The sequence below is a fragment of the Leptosomus discolor genome, chromosome 1 (assembly GCF_034619465.1).
Source record: "Leptosomus discolor isolate bLepDis1 chromosome 1, bLepDis1.hap2, whole genome shotgun sequence".
In the NCBI taxonomy this organism is placed as follows: Eukaryota; Metazoa; Chordata; class Aves; order Leptosomiformes; family Leptosomidae; genus Leptosomus; species Leptosomus discolor.
This window is the reverse complement of record NC_141391.1, coordinates 33,870,797-33,893,672: the sequence shown is the minus strand read 5'-3', so window position 1 is coordinate 33,893,672 and position 22,876 is coordinate 33,870,797. Positions and strand designations below refer to the sequence as shown.

General features: G+C 37.5%; 1 protein-coding gene across 3 annotated transcripts in view; it reads left to right on the top strand.

Moving 5' to 3' along the window:
- The window catches only part of DGKH (diacylglycerol kinase eta), a 161,503-nt gene extending 144,334 nt beyond the window's left edge, over positions 1-17,169 (top strand). For 2 of the 3 annotated variants that reach the window (XM_086481976.1, XM_086481977.1), the window contains 7 exons: positions 178-312; positions 1,072-1,238; positions 2,794-2,899; positions 4,607-4,699; positions 8,836-8,955; positions 9,321-9,429; positions 17,080-17,132. In XM_086481976.1, the coding sequence (XP_086338102.1) occupies positions 178-312; positions 1,072-1,238; positions 2,794-2,899; positions 4,607-4,699; positions 8,836-8,955; positions 9,321-9,429; positions 17,080-17,132 (783 nt within the window). Of the gene's footprint in view, positions 1-177; positions 313-1,071; positions 1,239-2,793; positions 2,900-4,606; positions 4,700-8,835; positions 8,956-9,320; positions 9,430-10,814; positions 10,946-17,079 lie in introns of all 3 variants that reach the window. The other variant, XM_086481975.1, reaches the window with a different exon arrangement.
- Positions 17,170-22,876: the final 5,707 nt, after the last annotated feature.

The following is a 22,876-nucleotide window of genomic DNA, read 5'->3' as shown; positions in this document are numbered from 1 at the left end:
TTTTAATTTTAATGGCTAACAAATTGTCTTCAATGATGAATGAAGTATAAAAGTGCCTCATCCCTGAGACATTCCTGGAGTGAAGCCACAGCTCCTAGTAATCAACATATTTCAGGTGGCCTGTCAGTTTCATTAGTATTTATTGCTCTGTAAAATAACGTGTTTGTTCTTTTCCAGTGTCGGTCAGTAAAGATCACCATACTTGGTGATGAAGGGGTTCCAGTGCAAGTCGATGGAGAGGCATGGATCCAGCCCCCGGGAGTTATTAAGATCATACATAAAAACAGAGCTCAGATGCTAACACGAGACAGAGTATGTTGCAGAAAGTCTGTTAGGAGATACTGTTACTAACATTGGTTTCCGTAATAATTTGATTCAGTTATAACATGAACAAAATGGTGCTTCCAAAAATGTCCTATAACTATATAACTTATATAATTGCATACAATTATGTAATTTCTGTAATAAGCCAGATAGAGAACTGTTCTTTTGTACAAGTGACAAAGCTTTGTTAGCTTTTATCAGTTTTATTAGTGCTATTCCTGTATTCTTATTAATACATAGTAAGAATGGTCAAAATTTAAATTTTTTTATTTCTTTTTCTTTCTTTCTTTCTTTCTTGGTGTATTATACACAGTCACATAGTGGAAGTTTTAGCACAGTTGCATAAATAGCAAAGTTCTATAATGTCCGTTTTTCAGATGAACTTTCTGCAGATTTCTCTCCTGTCTCTCTCTGTCCTACTAATCCTCCCTCTCCCCCATGACCCAGTCTGAGACAGAAGAGACAAGGCAGAGCCTAGGCACAAAGCCACTGGAGTTCATGCTTGTCAAGGATTAATGTGTGAAAGACGTAAATGCCCCTCAGTTCTCTATCCACTAACTGCATGTTGTCATTTTATTGTTTATACAGCTTGTATTATTTATTTAAAATTTTAAAGTTGTTCATTAAATTAATTTTAACTACAATTCTATATAAATGAAAATTTATATAAAATATACAATTTAATTTTTTAATAAGTAAGAATACTCCAAGTGCTGTGAACTGAATTGTATAATTCATTTTCATTAGGCCTTTGAAAACACCCTGAAGTCTTGGGAAGACAAACAGAAGTTTGATTCCTGTAAACCTGTCATTCGATCTCCCTTGTACCCTCAGCAGGCTGTTGAGTTGGCTACAGAAGAAGAAGTTGCACAGATCCAACTGTGCTCACAAGCTGCAGAGGAACTTATTACCAGGTACAGCAAAATTAATAAGTTTGGATTGGCAACCTAGACACCAAAACTGAATTATTTGTGCAAATGCATACATAGACATAGAAGCGTATATATTCCATGTTTATTGATTAATGTTAAGTTGCCACTCTATCAGTTATTTTATTATTTTTTTAATTTTATTTTAGTTTATTTTTAAGGCTTAACTTGTTATGTATGCTTTTCTTATTTATTTCTGTAGTTTTATTTTCGTGTGTTAATGTATTCTTTTTTTCTTGTGAAAACTGACTTTCTGCAGGAGCAGTGAAAATGGAAAACTGGAAAGCTTCTTTGCAGAGAGGCTTTTGATTGAAACTTCTCATTTTATACAAAAGCAAAAATATATTTATTGAAAAAAAACCCTTAGAATGTATCCACCTGACCTTAACTTCTCCTGACCTTATTTTCCTTAAAGCCTTGTTACTCACAATTTCAAAAAGATGAGCACTTTTCAATAAATCTGAACATTTTCTTAAAGTATTGTACAAAAGTAAACAGTTAACACAGCATCATTCAAGGAGCCCAGATTGCCAGATAAAATTGTCATACCTTTTTGCATTCATCCACTCATTCCTTGTTATTGCAGCTTTCTGTTTAATTCCTGATGGTTGAAATCTTCATCTCTGTGGCCCTGGACGCTTCAGTAGTTTGTGTGGGTTGAGATGATAGTGAGCTAATGATATAAAGCTGATCCCACAGCCTTGCTTATTTTCAAGAACTACTTTCTTCCTGAGATGCAAGTATTTTAGTAAAGAAGACACTTCAATTTTCACAGAAATAAAAACCTAGGGTTTTTTTAAGGAAAACATCTTTTTAAAAAATCAAAACATTTTATAAAGCTGCTATTCGGTTCATCGTGATTACAAATTATCTTAAGAACCAAAATCAATTCTTGGAGTACGTATTGAGTTGCACTGGTAATATAAGAAAGAAATTGAAGAACTACAAATTCTTTTTATACTCTACTGGTGACTTAAGTAGACATAGAAAAAAAATTTAGGTTATAAATTACCAAAGTGAAGTTTAACCAAGACAACTTAACAACTTCACTGTTCTAGAGGTGGTCCTGAGGTTGTAATTATAGCTGGACCTCCCACAGTCTCAAATGACTGCAGCCAGTTTTAATGTCACATCTGAAGGATATACCTTATGAAATAGGTGTAATGGTTTTTAAGATAACTTTAAGTAAGTTATGTTAATGTGCTAGGGTTTTCCTCTATAGTTCATTTGAATTAATAACCCTGACTATTTTTGGTACAATTTTTGCATAGCACTTGTGTTCTAAGACAAATAAATGTGTCTCAGTATTTCATAGAAGAATAAATAATCTGTTTTATGGATATTATTTATGGATATGAGGTGCTGTATTGCTTAAAGAGATACTTGTATTTCAGCTTTTTTCATAAAGGACTCTATTTTATTAAAAGTGCTTTATGAATATAACTTTGTATATTTTCTCATCCCATAAAGTTGCGTACTCTTAAGAGTTATTCTTTAAAGGACGTAAGAAATATTTTTCTCTTCTTTTATATTTTTGTAGGATCTGTGAAGCCGCAAAAATACATGGCCTCTTGGAGCAGGAGCTTGCTCATGCTGTTAATGCATGTTCACATGCATTAAATAAAGCCAACCCAAGGTTTCCTGAGGTAAAGGAAGAACAGAGATCTATGTCTAAGTAAATAAGCTATAATATCTGCGTGCACTAGCTTGTGACACAGGAGCTGTATTGTACTCCCTGTCCCCATATTAAAGCAAGTTGCATGATAATGGTGAGACACAGGAACAGGCTGCCCAGAGAGGTGGTGGAAGCCCCATCCCTGGAAACATTCAAGGTCCGGTTGGACGGGGCTCTGAGCAACCTGATCCAACTAAAGATGTCCCTGCTCATTGCAGGGGAGTTGGACTAGATGACCTCTAAAGGTCCCTTCCAACCCAAACTATTCTGTGATTCTTGATGGTTTTGATAAACAAGACACACATACACATGCTCGAATTAAAATGAAATTCCATAGCAGATGAATGGATGCTGTATCTTCTCCCTTTTTTTTGCCACTTTTTCTAAGGTGAAAGGAAAGGGAAAGTTACTTCGTGTTCTGAAGGTGCTGCTCTGTAGAGCAGCAGGGAGTCTTAGCCCTTCACATGCATAGGGAAACACCCAGAGCTGACGGATTTGGTAGACATCATGCTCAATGATTCTGAAATTTATTAATAATACCAGGAATGGGAGTTAGGAGAAGTACGTTTTTACAGAAGTGAGTTAAAGAGGAGAGTCCCCTCCTGATATTAGATCATTACAGTATCTGAGAAGGCAGGAGATGCAGTTTCTCCCCAGCTGATATTCTCTTTTGTGAACGCTGGACATTAGAAAGGGACATTAATGGCACTTAAAATGCAGACCTTCTGCATGTTGTTGCAGTGGGGAGTGAGCAGATGACAGGGAGATAGGGAGTTTGGATTAGGGGCACGTTAAGAGTATGTCTGTTGCCTTTTGGAAGCGGTCAAGAATTTACTTCATCTGCAGCAGTGGTCCACAGCCAGAGGTGCTCATCCTGAAGTGATGCAGCAGTGCTTTTTAAATCAAGTGAGGTGCTGTACTAATGTGGCTCTGAGCATGAATAAACCAAACTGGTGTCAGCAAACAGCAAAAACAATAGGCAAAGTAAGCTCACATCTGCTTGCAGACAACTGTGTAGCATGTCCCCAGACACAAAGTGGAGGCAGGACAGAACCCGAACAAATGCTGTCACTACCTAAAGGTCAATTCTTCTTCCTTCACAGAAATTTTCTCGCTTAATTGTTATTCAAGTGCTATGCAGAGGATGTGAAGGGGAGTGAAGGGAAATTAGTTTCCTGGTTTCTCTCTTCATGCTAGACAATCTGTGTGTTTTCAGGGATTGGACTCAAAAAAGATTAATTAAATAGCGGCTGTCTATATCAAACCTAAGTTTATATATGGTAAATATATTAGTTAACCTTTGCTTCTTGAAATATGGCTAGCAGCTTGCTTCTGCTATGGATAATGTGAACAATTCAAATCAACAGTTGTTGTTACATGAGGCCCACAACTTTTCTGCTGGCCTTTGTCATCCATAAAAATCATGGATTCATCTCACAGGTGGCTGATCTTCAGGATTGTATAAGGTCATATTAAATGAAGTTGGGGAAAAGACAGTAAATAGATACTCTACACTTTTGTTTTCTATTCTCAGTGTTGAAGAAGTTGTCAGTGTAGAGATAAACTGATGTATTTCTCCTAGGAGAAGATGCTTAAGATCTGTGCTGTACGCCCAAAGTACTTATTCTCAGTCTGACTTGCATCACTTCAAATCATTTTTATGCTTCTTATTCCCCAGAGCCTTACCAGAAACACTGCCATGGAGATAGCTGTCAATGTGAAGGCCCTGCATAATGAAACTGAATCTCTGCTAGTAGGAAGAGTTCCTTTGGTAAGGTCACAAAATACATGGTTTTATTCCCTCATTCAGATTATCTGTGGTACATTCTTTGCTGATTTTTTAAATCGATGCAGGATTCATGACATGCTACAAGAAGCTCTGTAAGGCCAATTGGAGGATATTACACTGCATTCGTGGTTTAGATCGGGATAAGCTGTGAATTCTTGTCCTAGGTTGGCATCTATCTTACCTCACTTCAGATATCTAAAAGGTCATTTCCTGGGATCTTGTTTTTAATAGTCAGTGGAGAGAAATAAGTATCTGGGTTGAGGTTGATTCACATTCAGCTGTCTTGGAGGCCTATCTTAGAGAAAAGTCGATCATCTCCTGGAGATTTAGCATTTAACAGAACTTCTGGAGTTCTGTTATGTGACCGTCTTCAGAGTTTGAAAAGAGTCTGGGGTGAGAGCTGTCAGACTCATACATTCGACTTCTACAGATCTAATCTGGGCAAGTAAATCTCACACTTGTTTTAATACCTGGCAGGAGTTATTTTGTAACCTTTAACTGGTAAGTATTCAGTAGACCTCTGATGTTACTTGCAGACTTTACGTCTTCTTTTTTGGCTAGTGTTTCTGTGCCTAAAATGATGAAGACTGCTAAGAATTGTTGTAGCTGGTTGTATAATTAGAAAATTTCTGTATGTGACATTGGGAAGAGAAGATGCCAGGTTTTCTATGCTGATCCAGTTTTACATTAAGATGATACTCAGTAGGAACAGTTACATTTTCTTTGGATTCAAAAGCAGATTTATTAGTAACTTACTGTGTATTTAGTGTTATAATTAAAAACGGAAATCAATAGGAATTGATTCATTTAGCTGAGTTAGGGTGGGAAACTTAGTGGTTCAGGTTCACATACCTTTTTACACAAGTGATAAATGGTATGAGTCTATTCTACAGTAACCAAAAGTTGCTATGGTCTAAAGGCTAATAACCATTTAAGTTCTAGAAATAGTCAAAGATTAGGTTCATATGATCTATTTTATGAGTTTTTACTCACTAGATATTTTTGTCCAAGAAAAGGGAGAAATATCTGCTGGTTTTTTCAAATTGCTATTACTAATCCCCTGTATTTCAAATTGAATGGGGAGTCAAAATAGAGAAATCTGTTTAAATTTTAAATTAGTTTAGAAAGAGGAATTAGAAGAAAAGGTTTAAGTTGGTGATGCCATTCTAGGACTAGTGTAATTTATCAAAGCGGTCTGGAAATAATGTTTTTATGGAAACCTTCCCATTGAAACATTCTTTTTTCTATAGCAAATTGTGATCTCATGGTGTTGTCAAACTGGGCCGTTGTTCAGGCTCCAAAGCTTAATTTGATTCATTTGTCCATTTCTGATTTTTACATGTTGTACTTAAGCCTTTTATTATGGTCTGTGCAAATGTCTTCATGAGTCTACCCCAAACCCGTTTTTTAATAAAAAGGCCATTTGGAAGTTACGGAGATAATCTCCCATTACACTCATTTGACATCATGTTTGTTTAGAACAGTATTTCACAGTCACAATAACAAGGGACCCTGGTTACCCTTATTGCCATGTATTTTATAAATGCTTAAGCTACATAAATGTTGGTGCCTCACTCTTTTAAAGCAGAGACAGATGAAATGTAAGGTGTTGACTGATGCATCAGCTGCTGCCATCATACACTGTACTCCAATTTATCTTTCTCCTCTGACAAAGACAGACATTCTTTCTTTAATATCTTCCTCTATTTATTTTTTTTTTTGCCTCTTCAATTCTCCCTCATCCCTCTTTTCTGTGATCGAAGCTCGTGATAGCAGTAAGTTGATGCCCTTGTTGCCTATACTACTTGGTAAAGCTTTTTCTTTGGTTGCCATTTACCAGCTCTTGAATCTTTCTTTTATGGCTCCCGAAGGACACAAAAGAAATGTAAATACATATACAAGGAGACTGTGATTCCTGCCACCTCCTGGCAGATAATGGTTAACAAAGTTTATACAACAGTATTAGCTAGATGGTCTCAAATTGTGAATTAGTTATAAATATCATTTTTAGTGAAGTGATAAGTTGAGACATATCATCAGATAAGCTGATTTGTGGAATCTCCCAGGTGGTTATGACTGGAATACAGTTTGGAAAAAAAAATACTATGTTTTGTATAGATATTTTCCAACAGCAGTATTTCCATTTTTGCTTTTTAAAAAGCATTTCGTCTTGAACAGAACACACTTTTCCAATGTATTAAGGGAGAAGTATGACAGAATGTTTCATTTCAACTGTATGAAATTATCTGAGCGCACTGAACTAAAATATTTTCATATTAAAGATTCCATTTGGAAAGGAATTGAAAACATCCTTTATTTTCATTGTTTCATTAATAGTGTTAGTTTCTATCTTGGAAATAAGAAGCTTTTCCAAGATGTTGTAGGAGGAGAATTTATCCTATATTGCTGACTCTTCCTTTACCAGAATTGCATTGTTGTTTGGGGTTTATTTCAGGAGCAATATTGCCAATGCATACATTTTCTCACCATCAGATAAGAGTTTTTTTGTCCCCAAGCAAAATGTTTTCCTTTGAGGATCAAGCAATTAGGTAAGTGCTTGTTGAGAAAGACAGAACTCTGCTTCATTCATTTATATAAAATAGATGACTTAATTTCTTAAAAATCAAAACTCAACAGAAGTTGTAACTTCTTCAGACACAAGTGGATCTTCCACTGTTCTCCAAATAGCTAAACTGTTCAAATTGAAAAGAAAAGGAAGGCAAAGGGAAGATCACAGTCTGCTTATGGGGGCTGAATTCTGTGGGCTTTAGAAGAGAAAATAACACAATAGCAAAAGGGAGCTTATATTTCCAGTATTACTACACTAAACAGCAATATCATACTAAAGATGGTCTCTCCTTTGAAAGGTGGTAACATATGCTATTGAAGCAAAGGAAAGAAGTTTTTGTTAGGTAGGGTAAATTAACGGGGGCTTGTAATTTATTATCAAAGCCCAACAACGTCAAAATCTTTTTCCAGTGCTAGATATCAAAGATTCTCTTACAAATCCATTTTAAAAGTGCATTCACTGGGACATAACTTAATTAGATCCTTTCAAAAGGATATTCTGCACTGCTTTGGGACTCCTTCTACTTCAAAGAGAGAAACAGATGTTCAGATTGGTTTATTAGCAATTCCAAGCAACTCGTTCCAGGATTCAACTCTTTACCTCAAAGTGGTGTTCCAACAACCCCAGATAAGCCCAAAACAGCTTTGCCAGGGATCACCTGCCTGCCTTACCTCTTCCTCACGGGTTTGACTCACACAACAGCTGCAGAATAGTTTTCAGACCAGGCTTTTAAGGAAAACTGGTACTTCCGTGGGGTTCCCAAAATGTTGATAGATCCAAGTTCTTGTAGGTCAGCAAGTCCCAAGCTTTTTACACTGCTACCACTTTCTTTTCCTCTTTGGCCTTCACTGATGTCTTCGTCTTTTTGTTTCCCATCTGGGGCTGCAGTGGTTCCCCCCCTTCCATCCCCGTTCTCCCCACCCTCAGCCAGCAGCAGTGGCTGTCGCTCCAACCCTCACCTCTTTAGAAGGGGTAGTGCAGGTATTGTATCACCACTGGAAGACCTTTGGGAATGGAGCATCTTTGGTAAGACCCATTTCCTTTTACTTGACCGGGAGAGAGTCATCTATCTTATGAAGACATTTGCAAATAATAACTCAGGCCTTACTACCATCTGTTCAACTTTTTTACGCCTCGTTTCATACAAAGACTTTCCAGGCTCTTGCTCTTCTGGTCAGGTTTTACCTCCCTTGTGCTGGTAGTTTCCCTTTCTAGTGTGTTCTAGTATTGGTGTTACCAGATGACTTTTGCTGTATGAAGACTGAGGAGTATGGTGAATGATGACAGCCACTCATAGCATTGTCTGCACCAGAAGTGTCAGCTGTCTCAGTCCTACCTTTATGGTTGGGTCCATACTAAATGTAGTGTCAGGGTGGTCTGAGGCATCTCTGAAGGAAAATCTCATTTTGGAAAATTATTTGTTCTCACTGTTTGTTTACACTCACTGTGAAGTGCTCACCTGTTTGTGTGTGATAACAACAGGTCTAGATTTAAATGTCGTACCTTAATAAATCTAAAAATACTATTTTTCTGGCCTGTTTATAAATAGCAGTTAGAAGCTCCCCATGAAGAACTGTTGTCTGATGCTTTGCACAGCGTGGAAATAGAGTTGAGAAAACTTGCTGAGATTCCTTGGCTTTATTATGTTTTTCAACCAAATGATGATGAGGTGAGTTTGAATAATGCTTCCTGTTTCTAATTGAACTTAATTTTCTTTTGATAGGGAAGAGTAAGTTAGAATCCCTCATGATCTGGACAGGCAATTTCAGCAGCGATGCTGGGTGATTTCTGTCTGCCGTGAACAAGCTTCTAAGCTTAGGGCTTTTTTTGTGTTTCGTTCCCTTTTGTGAATGTGACGGTTTTGAATGGTTATTTAATAAATGAAGAATGTGTTGAGTTAAATCCTGACATTCTTCTTTATGGAAGTAAAAGTTGGTCTTAGTTTTTGATATTAACTATGAATTACCATCTCAAGCATGTAATTTAACTGTTGTTTTCTGTTAATTAAAGGTAACTATGTCTTCTTTCGTGCAGGATCCCCCTCTGGATTACGCTAAAAGAAACAATAGAAGTACAGTGTTTCGCATAGTGCCAAAGTTTAAAAAAGAAAAAGTTCAGAAGCATAAGACCAGCCCTCAGCCTGGTATGTGTTTTGAAATTACAAGAGAAATAGTAGCATTTGGGGAAAATGTGACTTTATGGGTTTTTTTGGTAAAAGGCGACATGATGCACTCTACCTTAAAGTCAAAGTCAAAAGCAACTGAGCTAACTGGCATCTTCATTAGGATGAAGATTTGTTTCAGTGCATTTAGAAAGCATTCAGTAGGACCCCAAGGCTTCTAAGCGAACCAAAGAACTACTGTGAATATATTCAGATAGTTTTATCAAGGACCTGCGTCTTTGCTGGTGGTTACATTCGATTAACTCACATACAAGCCGTGGGTACACGTGTTGTTTCCCTGTGAAGCTCCAATTCAGGTTTTTCAGGTTAGTTTCAGAAGGTGTGCAATAGATTTTATCACACTGGTTTAATTAACCAGTTATTCTTAAATTGCAGATGGGTTTTAAGTTCAGCGAGTGAGACAAATCAAACAAAAAGCCGTAATAGTCAATATTGATTTTTTAATTAGAAGAAGTCGAACAAACTCCACTCTCCTCTCTACCCACCCTTATCCGTGAACTTACTTCCTTAAGATTATGTCCAGGAGTTAGTCAGTGATCAGATGGTCCTAAAACTGTTTCTAAATCTTTATCTTTTTATTGGACAGTTGGTCATAATCTGCAAAACCTTGCAGTTGTTGATCAGACTTTAGATTTCAGATTAGACTTCAGATTTCACTTCATTGTAAAACCGACTAGCATTGAATGAAGTTGCAAAATTATAGCAATAAGTAGCGTAACTATTTTTTTTCCAATAAATGTGGTCTTATTAGGACTAATGTGGGCAACTAACCTTAGAGAACAATGTTTTACAGAGAGCTTCTTAATGGCCTATGTAACACAATAGCTTAAAGAATACTTGTTGCATTAATTAAGAATACTAGAATCTGTTAATTAAAACTGGACTTGCTTGCTGCCATTGCTCTATTTGAGGTATGGTTGATATTTTAATTTTACATGTTAATTAGTTTTTGAAGGCTTCTGCTCTCCCTGGATGACTACTAATAAATTAATGGTATAAAGCAGAACAATGTTAGACTTTGCGTCACTGATCCTAAGATGCTTTAATGTGAATTGGTTGGGACATGAGGTTTTAAAGGCTTTACTGAAGAAACCGGAGTAAAGCTGAAAGCATGGCTGCAAAGCAAAGAACCCCAACTTTGTTTAGATACTTTCTCATGTTAACTGCTAACCTGTAACCTGCATGTAAGAAGGAAATTGTCAGTTTTTGTGGAAGTTACACCTCTAACCTTTCCCTTTGCTAGCACGGCAATTCTACTCTGTTTTCCACTCTCTTTGGCCTAACCTTTGCTTGTGATGCATTTGAGCATGTAGAAATTAAGGGGGTTTTGCTCTTAACTTTGGTAGTTCAAAAATGGGGCACAGATGAAGTTGCTGCTTGGCTGGATCTGCTCAGTTTGGGAGAGTACAAAGAAATCTTCATCAGCCATGACATCCGAGGCTCTGAGCTTTTACATCTGGAAAGGCGAGATCTTAAGGTATTTCCTTTGTGCTACTTTTCTGCTATTGACCATTTTCTTTGACAAAACAACAACTTTTCTTCTTTCCCTGCACTTGTTATGTGCTTGTAGCTTGGCTTACACTGTGCAATTACGCAATAAACTAATACGCGCTGTCCTTTGGCCTGAATTTCTGCAGTGCTGACTTGTACTCGCAACCAAGAATATCTGTGTTATCCGAAATTTCCTTTTTCTGCACTTTATGTAGAATGATAGCATTATAGTTTATGTCAGAAGGCATAGGAAAAGCACGTTTGATATCTTACTGACATCAGTGTAATATAATGTTATCTTCAAGGGTTCACTGTTTCCATTAAACAGGGTCAGTATGGAGCAGCTGAAGGTGGTGATAATGATTTTGAATCTACCTGCTGCAAGGTCAGCAGCTAGGGGCAGCTGACCTGCTTCAGGTGATTCTTTGTATATATATTGGATATATAAGGTGTGAGAGAGATAAGCGGCTTAATAAATTGCAGCGTTGGGCTTCCGTGGTGTTTGTGTGTGTGAAAATAGACCTTTGCAATAGGTTTTCTCGTCCATGACCAACCTCTGCCTGATTTTACCTGTATACATTTAAAACAGAGGACTTTTGTTTGACTCCAAAATTGTAAAATTTTCTTCCTCTAAGGTCAGATTGATAAGTTTTGCAGAGAGAAATGTTACCTAGCTGTCTGAGGCTGTTATTTGAGCTTGCTGGTCTTTTTCAAGAATGACTTAAGTGCATCCATTATATGTAATAGAGGCTGTATCTTTGGGGATTCATTACATTACTTTTTCCGGGAACTCAGTAGTAATGAGTTCTTGATAATGTGTTTTGCCACTGCTTTTAGCACATAAGAGAGGAAATACGATATTGTATAAATCGCAAACATTTACATTTAGAGTGCAAGTCATTGCTCTAGCCACAGTGCAGTAGTCTCCAGATAGAGGCAATACTTTCATACAAATATGCCATTTTTTTTTTTTGAAGTTTCTTACATAGTATGAAATCCTGATGTTAGAAGGTAGTGCTTGCACTGCGTGACTGTTGCAGTAGAATGCGGCTGCGGAAGATAGCTGTGTTTGAGATGATCTGTTCGGCTGTTGTGTGTTTTACCCTTTGGTATTGGATCGCCTTTCCATGGAACTTAAAAACTCCTTTCTTTCAGGAGAGTTCCTGACATGGAGGGACAGTTTCAGGACAGTCCCTCGCTGCAAAAGCAAAGCATAGAAATAGAAAACTGTCCGAGCAATCCACTACAGCGTTCCAGTGACGGATGTTGCATCTCCCTGTTCTGAATGGGCACCGAACAAATTTAAAACTTAACTGGGAAGCTCAGCATCACACAAGGCATAGCTTTGCCAAAATGTTGAGAAATCTTAAAAAAACCCCACCAAGATGTCAGATTTATTGGAATAAATTATAGTGGGTAAGATCAGTGTTAAAGTAGACATGGCTTCTTGCCATGCCTTGTTTCTGGTAGGTACCAATTTGACTTCATGCCCAGAAAACTGGCACTTCAACCAAGTAAATGTCTGCAGCAGGGTAATCATCAGCGCATTATCCCTGTTGCTAAGACTTGTGCTGATCCAGCATAAATAAAACCCCATCACAAAGGCCTGTGCCCTGAAATATCTAAAAGCTTCTCTTTCATACAGCCTACAGAGAGACAGACTTTTTCTGTCCCATCTATCTCATGCTGCCTGGAAGCACACAGGAGGTTTTAAATTTCTCAGCAGAGCTGGACGAGAAGTTGCTCTACGCAAGTTGCCGCGGGTATATCCTGTGTTAGCAGAAGTCTTGCTCTAGAATCGCCCCGTCTGCTTATTTGCAGGTGCTGAGAGCTTCCAAAGCAGTGCTGTTCGTAAGGTAAGCCAGGCTTTTGGCCGAGCGTTGCTTGCACTCTCTGTGGCAACGCTGAATTTAAATAGCAGTGTTTAGCACTCGTCCTGTTCGTTACATACAGGGCACGGTCTCTGCAGGAAGGCAATTAAAGACGGCTCAGGGACCAGGCTGTTTTCTGCCCAGTGACCTGAATTGGTGTCAAGATGTGTAAGGTGGTACCTAGGAAATGAAGAACATGTCACAAGCTCCACTGCTCATTTTTCCTCCTTTTGGCTATCGAGGTGCGCAGATGAGTCTTCAGCGCTCTTGTGAGCTATAATCTGTCTACAGCCTCCCTCCTCCAGTGCAAGATTTTGTGCTTCCTGCCAAACTAAGTGGGCTTGCCATTGATTCACAAGCTCTTAAGTCATGTGCAATAGATTTACCTCTATAACCTCGCATGTCTACAGCAGGAAAAATTGTTGCTCATTTTAGTTGAATCCTCTGGGCCCACCTTTCTTCTGTGGTCAAAAGTAGAGATAAAAAGCAGTACGGAAAAGGATTTGATGAAACTCTCTTCCTTTGGATGCATCACTGAAATAGATCCATACGTTGACTGAAGAACTGGATGCCTCTAATTATATTTCTGCGTAGCTTGTGGATCCCAGTCTCAGTTAACTCAGTGTGGCACCTGGCAAATGGAGAATGCCTCCAAGAAGAACCAGATACCTCTCTCCACCCAGCCCCTGCAGTAATACCCTTTCTCCAGCTTCAAATGCCTGATTTTATTTAGGGGAATCAGACTTTTATACCCATGTGATTTTCTTTCGCTTGAGGAAAGGCTGAGCAGTGAATTGTGAACTATGCTGTAGAAACTGTAGAAAGCAAGCTTGTTGTGACTTTTTTTTTTTTTTAACCTTATTTTACAAGCAAACTCATTGAAGACTAGACTCTGATTTTTTCTGGAATAAATGCTGGCATTCTTAGCATTGATAACCATGTTTCCATGCCCACAACTTAGTAATAATCAGAACTGCAGTTTAGGTAGGATGAGGATGATGTCTCCTTAGAGCTCCGTAGCAGTGTCGGTTTCCTTGGAGAAAGGGTTTCCATGCCTCATGTCAGCTTGATGAGCAGTGCCAGTGAAGCTGGAGTCTGTGCTGAGGACTGCGGCATTTCACCTCTGTGTTTCGCAGTAGCGTGTTTTGAAAAAGTTCTTGCATGGAAAATGTTTTCTAAGATTTGTTAGACTTCGGGCGTGCTAGATGGCTTTTGACACTGGGAATGCAAGTAGGGTAGGTTTCTCATCTGGAAGATGTTAATATTAAGGAGTGTTTATATAAATTTTTTGGTAGTATTACATTGGTTGTATGTATGGCCAAAATCTGTGAGGCAAACCTGGAATATATGGATGCTTGGCTAAGCAGACAGGGGCCTAGTCACCATAATATAACACAGATGAAGAACTCCTAAAAGCTGTTGCAAGAATTTTCATCAGCTTTTTCTTGCCCAACCTTCCCTCCCTCCCCCCCCCGAATTTTTTGAGCCTTACCTGCTGAAGGCCTACAGATGGCAACTGTGGTTAGGGAGAGCAGAAGGAGAGGTGATCCTATAGTTTTAAGGCCATAGGTGGGGAAAAAGAAAGGCTATTTTCTTCCTCAGTCTCTGGCTAGAGTCTTGTATTCAAAACTATATTTTAGTCAAATTCAATTTTTGTTAATTAGATATCAATTAAATATAAACAGATTACATACAGCATGGTGAAACTCATGCATGCCCAAAAATGTAGAGACCTTTGGGGATCTTGCTTTTTTTAATGATGCGTGATATGCTGCTGTAGCAGATCCTTTTAGTCTAAGAGGAGAGAATTTCTGCAAACTTTCCTGCATCAGTAGTAAACTGAGAATACTAGATATTATCTACTGTCAGGAATGTATAAATTTTAATTTCCTCCAAACCATTACATAAGCATAAAAATTCAGAGTTTATTGGTTGTGTGTTGGGTTTTTTTCATGGAAGTGTGGCAGAATTTATCAAAAGGGTCCCAAAACTTGTGATGAGGCTTTTGAGACTTGCTGTTCTGCTCTACATTACAGCAACCTCAACTGGAACAGAAATAAAACCGAAATTTCTTGCCTCTAAAACATAGTCGTTGTTGATGATACTTTGTAAAGGTTGGTGGAAAAAGTGGCTTGAGTTTTCTGGGAATTTCATAATATCATTCTTTCCTCTGATCTTTGAAGTCTGGCAGCATCTCCCTATGTTGCTTATCCAACAGAAGTTATACTTGTGAAAAATGTTCTGAAGAATTTGCAAGTTCTTAACCTTTAACATGTGTGGCTTCTCGTGGTTTGGAAAGTAGCCTTATGGGTTTTCTCTTACGTAGAATTTCCTCCACATAGCAACTAGGCTATTTCAGTAGTTTTCAATAGTGGTTTGTATTTTTGATTCATTGGGAAATTAAGTTTAGCGTAAAAAATAAAATATTCTCCAAATCTAAAATGATAAATATGACTGTCATTGTGGGACAAGTTTAACAACTACTACCTACATCAATTCTCTTAATTTAAAAATTAGTACTATGGGTTTTTTATAATTGAGACAAGCATTAGCAGAAACAAAATATAAATTGATGCGATGTGGAAAATCAGAAGGTTTTTCCAGAGTGGTTTATGAACAGCACTTGATTTGGGGACTTTGATTAACATATCTTGAACTCTTTAACGCTGACACCTTTGTGCCGAAGTGCTGTAAAGGATGGTCACGTATTTATAGGACTGGTAGTTTTCAACTGAAGAAACAACCAGGGTTTTTTTTTTCATCTCTAACATAACCAGAATTCAGTCGACTCTCTGAAAAATAATCCACCTGTTTAATGTGTTGTAGTACCTTTAAAATAAAATGGCTGATTCATGCGCATCTTACCACCCCTTTCTTCCTTTAGAGAAATGCAAAGTGAATTACATGCTGACACTTCTAAGTAATGTGAAGTACAGATTTTCTGAGGTTTCTGTAGCTGTAGGAAGGTAGACACAGTCTTTGTGTAGAGTATGTACAGAATATTATATATGGTTTCATTTTTCATTCTGTATGAGAATAATTATTTCAAGATGCTTAATTACACTCCTTTCCTTTTAATGTTTTTGTAATGGAAAATCTTCCTACTAAAGTGAAAGGATTTCTATTTCAGAAAAAGAGATAGTGAAACTTTTCTAAGGCATTTTTTTTGTTTAATCACAATCTATTTACCTAAGGTTTATTCTACAAAAAACTAGTGTTTGACTCTGCCACTTGCTCAGTATCACTAACACCAGGATTTTGAAGAGTTTTTCAAAGCTGGGTTTTACAGATAAGGGAAGCAGATTTCCACCAAACCAAACTGAAAATTCATTAGTGCAGATGGGGGTCATTAGCACCGCTGGCCATCCCATTCTGCTCCTCTGACCGTTGGACCAGTCAAAATTGAAAAAGGCTGCCGCTAAAGCTGTTATTAATACTGGAAGAGGTTTGCTGCAAAAAATTCTTGTCCGTTGTCACTCAAACGGAGATGGGTCCCAGAAACCAATATTAAAAACATTTCAGCTGATGTGATTGCGTCAGTGGTGGCTACAAGGAGATTTATGCTTGTGCTTTTTACGTTTTCCTTTGGGATGTGGCTGTCGTGTCTCTGAGAATTTTTCTTCCAGCTGTCTAATCAGGAAGATCCATGTTAGGAGACGTAGCCTTTTTGAAATGAAAAACAAATGGTTACCTTTTCTATTGCTCTCTAAAGGGAAGTTGTCCGACATGCCTGTAGCCATTACATCCACTTTTTCTTGAGAAACTGGGGATATGTGTGTTTGTTGATTAAAACAGACATCATAGGGCCTCAGATCAAGTGACATTGCTGGACAGAAGCTCTATTCCATCACATCCTACCAAGCATTTGTTTGCTGTATTAGAGAGGAGGAGGAGATTGTTCTTTTATTGCCAGGAATTGTGAAAGGTTTGTGTACTCAGAAGTCAAGTGAAAGATGTTTTGGACAGAGATTGCAGTGCCTTGGGTTGTCATTATTGCAGGTAAGTAATTTTCTGTCTGCAAGACAGAGGGATTCATTGTATGCTCTAAGCAAGTTTTTTGTTAGGCAACAATTGCTAGTGCCATAGAATCTTTTCTGGTTAATGTTGATTGCAGTGGGCCCATTTCTAGACATCTGTTGCATGGCTAGATCGTAATCAATGGTTTCTTTTTTCTGTTTTGTAAATAAACTTCCCTCTTTTTCTCTTTTTTCTTTTTTTTTTCTTTTTTTTTTTTTGGTAATTTCTGCAGGACCTGGGGATAACGAAAGTGGGTCATATGAAGCGAATTCTCCAGGGAATTAAAGAGCTCAGCAAGAACACCCCTTTGTCTGAAGTGTAATTATGGTGGTGCTTTCCCTAGAGAGAGAAAGGAAAGTTGGTGGAGAAGCAAAGCTGTGGCAGGCACGTAGCTGTCTCTGTAGTTTACTCCGTGGAAGAACAAGCACCGGTGTTTGTACAGGCTAGTATCTCTGAATTCTTGTATGGTGGAAGAGCTTCCTGCAAGAGTACAAAAGGATTTGTGCCAAAAAAAAAGGAAAAGGTGATATGTTCTGCGAAGATGTTTTCTTGGTGTGCAAACTTGGCCAGTTTGGAGAAGCGCATTTTGGTAAATCGATTGGTGAACTGCACTGAATGGAACACATAATCCCGAAACGATTGCTTTGCTTACATGCAGCTCAGTATGCCTCTCTTTATGCTGCAGCAAGATACCACTGTACAGCACGAGGTTGTCCAGTTATCCTTCCGAGGCATAGCTCCGTAAAACCTCCTGTGCGGAAGACTGAGAGGTTTTGGAGGTTCAACACATGAGCCTGGCAGTGCCGCAGGTACCCAGCACTCACTGGCCTCGCAGAAGGGGCGCGAGATACCTTGCGATACCATGAATGCAAACTATAATGCATGGTGTGCCTGCCTGAATCGTCTGTTGTTCTGTTGCATGACACATCTGATACTTTAAACACTTGAACAACTTTTATATCGGTTTGAATGAGATTTAATTTATTACTACTTGAGTGTCTTTTTTTTTTTTTTTTTTCAATTTCAGGCACTTTTCTATTCTTCAGTGTTGTGTTATGCCTAAAATGTGTTCTACAGCAAAGGATGTGTGGGTGTGGAAACTTCGCGTTTGTGCCATATTCAGCAGATTATATGCATTGTAGATGATTGACACACTGTACAGCTAGACTTTTAAATATACCATGTACAGAAGGTGTATCAGGTAACTAATGAGTATTTTTGAAAGACTGGTACCTCACAAAAATATCAATTGGCTTCCTGCATGGAAAATGATAAAGAATTTTCTTATGGTGCATTTTAATGTAGTTATTCAGTTACCTTAAAAGTCTGTAGCATATTTGAACTTTCAGGCACTAATAGTTTTATTTATTCTATTGTTCAAAAAGCAGGTGGAAAGATTAATGAAAATTTTTACAGGAAAGTTCATTTTATTTATCATACATATGAAGAGTTTTAAAATGTAGCAGCTGATTTGATTTTTGTGGGGTAAGCTTTTACTCATTACTAATTAACTATTAATTTAAAAAGGTCTCTGTATGCATTTCTTTACAAAGGCATCACTTTGCTTCTTGACAGCACTCCTACATTGCTAGATCATAAAAACTGAAAAAACAAACTCTAAGGTTTTACACTATGCATGCAAAGATGAATCACATGCAAGATAGTAATCCATGAGCATAAACAGGCTAAAAAGTACAAACCATCTTTGTTTAGAAATTGCATTAGACCAGAGTTCGTAAGGCTTTTACAGTTTACTTAAATGAAACATATCTTCATAATTGAATTTCCTGGTTAATTTTTCACAAAAATATTAATCTAGTAGAAAAATAATTTGCATATATCTACAAAAAAAATATTTAAGTGTTTGAGATGAGATGATATTGCACCACCTGCCAGAAAACTTGCACAGAATCACTGTTTCCTTGCTGTTCCTAACAACATGTCATTGCGGCACGAGGAACACTTGACTTTTACTTGATCGCGTAGCTTTGACTTTTCTTACAGATTAAAAAGTATCTTAATATCTATTTATGTTTTCCTCATAGGCAGCAGAGTAAGTTTTCATTTGTTTTGGTTTTTTTTTCCCAAGCTTATTTTCCCTGTTTCAAGGGGCCAATGTCAAGTACTGCATCCTGGTTTTGCCCTCCCTTTCTCATGAGTGTGGTGGGAGTTGTCCCTCGGGAAGCAGATGGGAGTTGTCCCTTGAAAAGTAAAATCTATTCCCCTTATTGCTGTATTGCAAAAAAAAAAAAAAAATTAATAATCAAAAGGAGCAAACCAGGCTTCGTTTATATCCAATTACAGTACTATGAGCTCTTGCTGCTGTAGGTTCAACAGGCACCACTGTGGGAGCTCTGTGGATGTAGTTGATCGTTCTGGTAAAGAAGCACAGTGAAAGGCTGTGTTTCATTAGGTTTTCCATAAAAAACAAACCAAAATCCCTTTGCCAAGGGACATGATTTTCATGTTGTTGGGTGAAAAGCATATGCAAACAATAGGAAGTTAGGCAAACAATGGGAAGATTATCTATTTTTTTTTTTTATTGTACTTGACATTCACCCCTTTAATGAAGTTCAGATGGCATCTGTCAAATCTTTGCAAGTTTTATTTCCTTTTTTCTTTGTTTCTCCGTGAGCTACGCTATATTTTAATGTCTGGCAGCATTCTAATACATTGACGTTATGGTAGACTATGTAGTTAATCTTCCTGGACGATACAAGGACATAACACATGGAAGAACTTTCTTTGCTTTCCTGAGTGTAGGATACACTCTCTTTAAAACTTTCAGCCTTGCTATATGCAATGTGTTAAGATGGGCTATGGAACAGGATCTCTTCAAGTCACTGGAGAGGTCTACGCCGAGTATGTTAAAAATTGGGAGCTGCTTTTAGGCAGGGAAAATGGGCAAAGGTTGTTTGTAACGCAGCTTTCTTATGGCACTCCTCAAATTACCTCAGTATAGGACAAATGATCAATTGTTTTTGTATAGTTCGGGTTTTTTAAATGACCACCAAAGAATTTAACTTCGATTGTCCTAAGCAGCAGGTTTTTTTAAACGTGCAAGTAGAAAAAAAAATGGTAAGCATCATTTATGCTGTATTTATTAGATGCCCAGGAGAGCAAATTTTATGCAACTCTATGCCTTAGACTAGTGTTGGCTATCAAATGCATCTGACAAGGAGGCTCAAAATATTTTTTCTCTGCCGAGGACATGGGTTGTAACTGTGTTTAGTGATGTGGCTTTTCTAAAGAAAGACTTTAAACACAGTGTTGCTATCTCATGATTATTGTCATTTCCAAGTATTGGGTTTTTTTCCTTACTGCTGTAGAAGTCCCAGCTCCTAGAACTGAGGATATACATATCTACATTTTTAATGAACCAGATTCCTTATAATTTAATTCTGATGTTTAAAGTGCTTCAAAGCATACATCCCAGTATTTCAACAAAAATGAGGTAAACACATCCCCTAGAAGTAGTTAGTTTTTTGGAAAACAAGTTATCCCAGTAGATCTTGTGGAGCCTGATTCAACAGGCTGGATTATTCATCAAGACAAAAAATCACTCTACAGAGTTTACTGGATGATATTTTTTTTCCCCCTAGTCAAATACACTTCATTTCCGTGCTCAGTCAGCATACCTTAAAATCTGAAAGGAATACAGAGCAATCAGCATGTTTTTTGAAGTGGCTGGTATTCATATGGATGAAGTGCCCTACACCTCAGAAAGAGGCAGAGGAGAAATGTATGTTTTAAAATGGCAGCCAATTGCTAAGTACGTGGTTCTGGTTTGTCATTTTCCAATAGGATTTTTCCGGTTCGCTGGGTTCAATTGCTGTAGCAACCTCCGATTCTGGTCATGCAAGTATTGCCTTTATAATGCCTAATGCCTTCTTCTTAGAAACTGAATGAAACCAGGCAAAGTCGTGGTTGTAGTTGTTGGGGGTTTTTTACAATACTTGAAAGAAAAAGCTTGTTAAAAAATGACATTTTTTATACGATGGCATTTGCAAATTTTCCTTAGGATACATTTTTATATATTTCCCCTTAACCACTATTTTTTCTCCTGAACATCTCTTTCTTCCAAAGAAAAATATTTTAAAACTTGGAAGAACATTAAAACATAAAGCGTGTGATCAAAAACCCTCCCAAACTATTTCAATCCACTATTTCTTACTTTGGGACTGGAGTAAACATGCTTGGTCCTGTAAAGAATAAATAAAAAATAAATAGAAATCATCTTTCTCTCTCCATCCCTGCCCAAAGAAATTCATACTGCAGCGTTGTATAACTGTAATTCAAACAAGAGGAATTGGTTTTTTTTTTAATAAGGGTTCATTTCATATCTTCCTATGCTTTTTGTAGAGAAATAGATAACCTGCCAATTTTGACTTTATAATTGGACTCAGCGATGCTAATTCACTTAATGAAAATTTCATAATGCCTTGATAATGAACAGATCTTATTTCAAGGGTAAAATTATGAGTGTTTTTCAATGCATCTAGTCTTCCTTTTGGGTAGACTGGCAGGAGACCTTTTTCACATGTAATGGAAAATCAATATATAAAGCAAATATGAGAGGATGCTCCATAGTCCTACTTTTAAAAAAAGATGTAAAACTACATATTATACACAGATAATTCCACAATGGACATGTAAAACAAAAAAAAACCCACAGTGATTCCATTGTGTTTGATGCTTCCTATTAATGATTGAATTACTGATGTTTAGTACTGTTTCTCCATGGCTGTCTCTGTGCCCCTGGGTATTAAGTTCTTGTGTATAAGTTTAACAGCCCTGGTAACTAATAATTAGCAGTGCAGAAAGCCTTCATGAAAGGTAAAGTCACAAGTGATGTACATTGTTGAGGCTAACCGAGCTGGAGCAATATATTTAGCTTACAACCAGGGAGTCATCCTGACACTTGTGTGAGTGAGAGCCACAGTAAATTATAGGAGTAATTATAAATTTATCTTTTTCACCCCAATAACTTAAGTACCTCTCAGCTGCAGTGTCCCGAGTGTTACATTTCTACCATAGGCTCTCCCATTTTTTGGATTCTGTTTTCGTAGATTGTATGTTTTGTGGTATGATTTTTGTATCATCCAGGTTCGATGCTGCTTATTCTAACTGCGAAGATTTAATGTTTGCAGGAACTGTACATGACTATTGCTGTCTTAAGTAAAAGGAGGACTTTTTGATGCCTTGAGGAAGCTGAGGAGTTTGGACAGGACTTAAAATATATCTGCTGCCTCTTCAGAGATGAATGTTAGTGTCAGCAGGATTGATAAAGCATCATTCGGTAAATATCAATAGAAGATCTTACTGGTTGTATAAATTCCTGTATTTATATATAGAATATAGTGTGGAAATGGATCTTTTTTTACAAAAAGAAATAAATTTTCTAGTTCTTTTCTACTACTGTTGCGTTAGGTTTAGTAGCTCTGTTAGCGGTTAGCTTATGTACTTGAAATGCTCGTTTCTGCCATACAGAAGCCCAGTCTGTTTCTCAGAAATTTTATTCCTTTTGGAAGCCATCTGGAGGCTTCCAGGAGACTATTCCTGTAGCCAGTTGGAACTAATGCCAAAATTCATAGCAGCTTCTGTAGGCTTAATAGAGATTGCCCCCAGTATTTTAACTGAAAAAATAAAGGGGGTTTTGAAAGTTCAGCCTGTAGAATTAAACTTAAAACATCATCCCCTCATCAGACATAAAAAATAAAATATTAGGACTGTTAACACTTTGGGAAACTGACAAAATGCTGGCACTTACAGGTCTGAGAGTATTCCTGACAAATCATAATGAGTTTAGCTGCAGTGGTTAAAGCCCTACCACCTTCAGAGCCAGAGCAAGTCAACACAGAATTTGTATATTTACTTGGTAGTTTTATAAACATCTGTTGTAAATAATTGAAGACCTTGTTCTCCCAGTGGACACAAGCACTTTTTGTATAAGCTCTTTGATGGGATTTTGAGTTCATATAACCTGTTGCTTATATTAGCAAGGGCAGGAGAAGCTGGTGCATAATTTA